Below are 5,090 nucleotides of genomic sequence, written 5' to 3' on the forward strand. Positions count from 1 at the left end.
GCTGAGGAGTCAGTCTATACTGTCCAATAATGCTCTACATTAATTTGAATACAAATTTGCATTAGTTCGTTATTTTCACATTTAAGGTCATTGAATATTATATTAAGGGTAAAAGTATAACAATTCTATTCCTTTTTGTTATTAGTTTTAATTTAAGTGAGCTTGGCTCCCACGTCATATATTTGGGATATTTAATATTTGTTTTGAGCTGAGAAATAAAGTCTCGTACTTAAAACAATTTTAAATCATTTAACACCTATTCTTATATTCCATAAATATTTTTGTGTTGAAAGTGAAAGTTGCTATTATCATGATTACTTTCAACATTTAAATAGTACTAAGTTTTATCTTTAACGTATTCATGAAAATGATTTATATTTTAGCTAGGGTCTATTAACCTTGCTAATAAATAAAACTCTCAAAATTTATGATGTTAATAATCTTTTAATCAAACTTTTTACACGAGAGAAAAATGGAAACGTTTTCCACAATCTCAAACTGAAACTTTAAAATATTTAAAATTGAATTTTCCTTTTTAAATTCAATAAAAGCATAGCCTACTGGGTCGCCACAGTACCTCCCTCCTAGCGACGGAGTTCGGGCGACGACGCGCTACACATGAAGAGAAGTTACTCGCGGTAGTCACACAACTTCGCTGGGAAATGCACTGCTCGGCCAGAACGCGAAACCTTTGAAGAAACGGCCGACGGTTTAAGAACCTTCTTCTCGGATGCTTGTTTCCGCTCATGATTGACTACAGGAAGTGGCGAAAACTGCTTGCCGGTAAGTTCATCGTTAGTCAAATAAGCTGGTTTTAATCTGTCTAACGCGACGGTGCACCTGCTCCCTCTTCTGTTAATTACGAAATATTTTTCATCTCGTTGAAGAACTTGAAACGGACCTTCATACGGCTGTTCCAATGGAGCTCTCACCCGATCGACACGCACGAACACAAACTTGCTGGTTAGGAGGTCATTCGGAACATAGACTGGGTGATGCCCGTGTCTGCTGCCGTTGATTGTCTTCAGTTGAGCCAATGCATTACGAAGTGATGAAACGAAATCGGTTTCACCTGGCTTTTGGCATTTCTGTGACAACAGCTGTCCTGGAACACTTAACGGGTTTCCGTACAACATTTCAGCAGAACTGACGCCTAGATCTTCCTTTGGGGAAGTCCGTAACCCCAGCAGAATCAATGGGAGTGTGCGCGTCCAGTCATTAGAATTATGGCATCGCAAAGCAGCCTTCAACGTCCTATGCATACGTTCAACCATCCCATTCGCTTGGGGGTGATATGCTGTGGTGTGAATATGCTTGATACCCAATAGTCTGGGCAACTCTCGGAAGATCGTTGATTCAAACTGACGTCCTAAATCAGTCGTGATAATATGAGGAACACCATACTGTGCTACCCATCCTTCGATAAACGCGCCAGCAATGACTTCGGTCGTCATGTCTGAAACAGGAATTACCACGGGGCATCGTGAAAAACGATCGATGCACGTCACACAGTATCTTTTACCCTGCGACAGTGGTAGTGGTCCGATGATGTCCATATGCACATGTTGGAAACGCTCGTCAACACCTGCGAAACAGCCTATAGGTGACTTGGTGTGCCGGTTAACTTTAGACAATTGACATGCGATACAATTCTTAACAAACTCAGCTGCATCCTTTGCTAAACCTGGCCAGACAAAACCTGCTTGGATCAGTCTGCGTGTCGCTCTTACGCCTGAGTGCGCTAAGTTGTGTAGTTTTGTCATCACTAACTTACGACAACTGGCTGGAACAAACGGTCGCATAACACCTTTAGAAATGTCGCAAAAAACCTCAGTATTACTGATGGGTAACTTGTACGCCACGAGCTTCAAAGATGTATCGGCTTGATGATTCAGTAACGCGCGCAACTCGTCATCTGATCCTTGCGCTTTAGCAATCACGTCTACTTCCGCTGCCTCAAATTCAATTTGAGCAATACGCGAAAGTGTATCGGCCACGCAATTATCTGCACCAGCTATATGACGGATGTCAGTGGAGAATTGGCTTATGAATTCCAACTGCCTAACGCGCCGTGGAGAAGTCTTCTCGCTATTCTGCTTGAACGCAAACGTGAGTGGTTTATGATCAGTCAGAATGATGAAATCGCGCCCCTCGAGTGCGTACTTGAAGTGCTGGATAGCTTGAACGATGGCAGTAAGCTCTCTGTCATACGCGCTGTATTTTAATTGCGCCGTATTCAACGCCTTCGAATAAAATGCCAAAGGTTGCGACTTGCCTTCTACAATCTGCTGCAAAACAGCACCGAATGCTGTATCGGACGCATCAGTGATCAACGTTAGCTGAGCATCCGACGCCATGAAGTTGAGAATTGTAGCATTAGCTAAATCTACCTTGCAAGTCTCGAATGCGGAAATGTCTTCTGGCTTCCAGACAATCTTGCTATTGTCGTTTTTTCGGTTCCCAGGAGTGAGATTGAAGAGACAATGCTGACTGCTGACGGCATTGCGTAGAAACGGTCGATAAAAGTTAATCATCCCCAAAAAGCGCCGTAACTCCTTCACCGTTGTTGGAAGTGGAAAATCACGTATTGCTGCTACTTTGCTTTCGGGAGGCTTGAAACCGTGTGCGCTGATGGAATGGCCTAAGAATTCGATCTCACTACACCCGAATTCACACTTGGCAAAATTCACTGTCAAACCAGCTTGACGAAGACGCTCAAAAACGGTTCGGAGATGAACTCGATGTTCTGCGACGTCTTTTGAAGCAATCAATATGTCATCGATGTAAGCGAAAACGAAATCTAAACCAGCCAAGGTTGCATTAATAAACCGTTGAAATGTCTGGGCTGCGTTACGTAAACCAAATGTCATGCAACGGAACTCGAATAACCCAAAAGGAGTAGTAATCGCTGTTTTCGGTATATCGCATTCTGCCATTGGAATCTGGTGATATGCCTTCTGTAAATCAACCTTAGAAAATAAGTTCTTTCCATGAAGGATGGTTGTTACATCGTGCAGGAAAGGGATCGGGTACCGGTCCGGCTTCGTTTTCGCATTCAACATACGATAGTCACCACATGGTCGCCACGAGCCATCATTCTTCTTAACCATATGCAATGGGCTCGCCCAAGGACTCTTTGACGGCTGACAAATGCCTTTTCGCAACAAAAATTCAAACTCCTTCTTTGCTTCCTCCAATTTTGTTCCAGACAAACGTCGTGGACGGGCAGAAACTGGAGCACCAGTGGTCTCGATGAAATGTTCAACTTGCGTGTCGCACGTGCGGGAGTTATCATGCAATGTGGCTAGATCACGATATTCATTCAGCAAAGAACTGTAGTCACCTGCACTAATGTTGGCTCGGATGCCGTTCACCTGCCCAACTGCTGCCGCGCCTCTCGCTGCTACAAACGTCTTGCTGTCTACTAGCTGCTTCCGTTTCATGTCAACCAGTAAATCATAATGCCTCAAGAAATCTGCGCCGACTATGGGAAAATTTACATCCGCCACCACAAACGTCCATGGGAAATCGCGCCTTAAACCAAGGGATAACGACAAACGTTTGGTGCCGTATGCGCGTATCGGCGTGCCATTAGCAGCAAATAAGCTGGGTAAAGATAAAGCAACTGACTTACCTCGTTTGGTACCGAATTTTTTGGGTAGTACAGACAGATCCGCTCCGGTGTCAATAAGAAAAGCGGTTGACGTCGCCGGATCTTGTACTGTCAGTCGAGCTATAATTGCGTTGCTCTCCAATCGGCTCGACGTCGATTGCGGCATGCTTAGTTTTTTGACTTTGAATTAGATGTAAACGTGCATGGCTGACGGCATCTGCGTGCTTGCTCTCCAAACCTACTGTGAAACCAGCACCAACCAGAGTGGTTTGAGGACTGCGATAGCGTTCGACTCTTTCTGCGTGAGGATTGTCGCATTCTCGACGGCTGGCGTCCAACAAAATCCAATCTGCTCAATCGCTGCTCAATCTGATCCAAACGCTGGCACAACCTGGCTGTCTCGTTCGAATCGTTACTTACACGAGATGACACTGCAGCTAATTGATGGTAATCGCCCGCTTCACAAATCCTATCAGCCAGTTTAGCCAATTCTACCAGGTCAACATTTGATGTCTGCAAAATGGCACGTACCTGCGGAGGCAGACGCTGGAGCCAAAGTGACTTCAGGAATTCGCTACTGACTTTATCCTTCGCTAGCGCTGTCAGCTCATTTAATAACTGCGATGGTCGACGATCTCCTAATTCGACCTCAGAAAGGAGCCTCTGAATCTTGCGTTGTTCACTTTCACCAAACCGCTCTAAAATCTGGTTCTTAAAATTACTGTATTTACCAGTTGCCGGAGGATGTAAAACGGCATCGGCTACATCAGCAACAACGCTGGACTCGATCGCTGCAACGACAGTGTTGAATTTCGTAGCGTCATTAGTTATATCGGCGACTGCAAACTGCGCCTCAATTTGCGCGAACCAAATTTCTGGTCTTTCGTGCCAAAATGGCGGTACCTTGACGGACACACGATTCAGATTACCTTCCCGTAATTCGTTCTCTCGTTGCACCGCTGCGGCTTCGTTGCTCGTTGGCAAAGACATGCTGTTTGAAAGTGTTGCTCGCAATAATATATTTCAATTAATTTTGAAAAACGTAACCGTTCATTCAGATCACGTCGGGGTCACCAATTTAGCTAGGGTCTATTAACCTTGCTAATAAATAAAACTCTCAAAATTTATGATGTTAATAATCTTTTAATCAAACTTTTTACAAGAGAGAAAAATGGAAACGTTTTCCACAATCTCAAACTGAAACTTTAAAATATTTAAAATTGAATTTTCCTTTTTAAATTCAATAAAAGCATAGCCTACTGGGTCGCCACAATATCAACATATCAAATGATTTAATTAGAACATTAAAATACTCACTCACTATCAGGTACATAATTTATACTTTTGTTATGGAAGCCTTCAAATTTATGTTTCCTTTACATTTTCCTTTGATTTTAACATTATGCTATTCTGATAGTGTGATACATTATAATAATCTATGATTAAATTATTGGTAATTATACATATTATTAAAATG

At 43.0% G+C, this 5,090-nt stretch overlaps 1 protein-coding gene across 1 annotated transcript; it reads right to left on the reverse strand.

Annotated features, from left to right (window-relative positions):
* Positions 1–3,781: 3,781 nt before the first annotated feature.
* Positions 3,782–4,603, reverse strand: LOC119663839. Its single transcript, XM_038073440.1, has one exon. The coding sequence runs from the start codon at positions 4,601–4,603 to the stop codon at positions 3,782–3,784; it is 822 nt and encodes a 273-aa protein (XP_037929368.1).
* Positions 4,604–5,090: the final 487 nt, after the last annotated feature.

The sequence above is a fragment of the Teleopsis dalmanni genome, unplaced genomic scaffold (assembly GCF_002237135.1).
Source record: "Teleopsis dalmanni isolate 2A unplaced genomic scaffold, ASM223713v2 unscaffolded_contig_0977, whole genome shotgun sequence".
Lineage (NCBI taxonomy): Eukaryota > Metazoa > Arthropoda > Insecta > Diptera > Diopsidae > Teleopsis > Teleopsis dalmanni.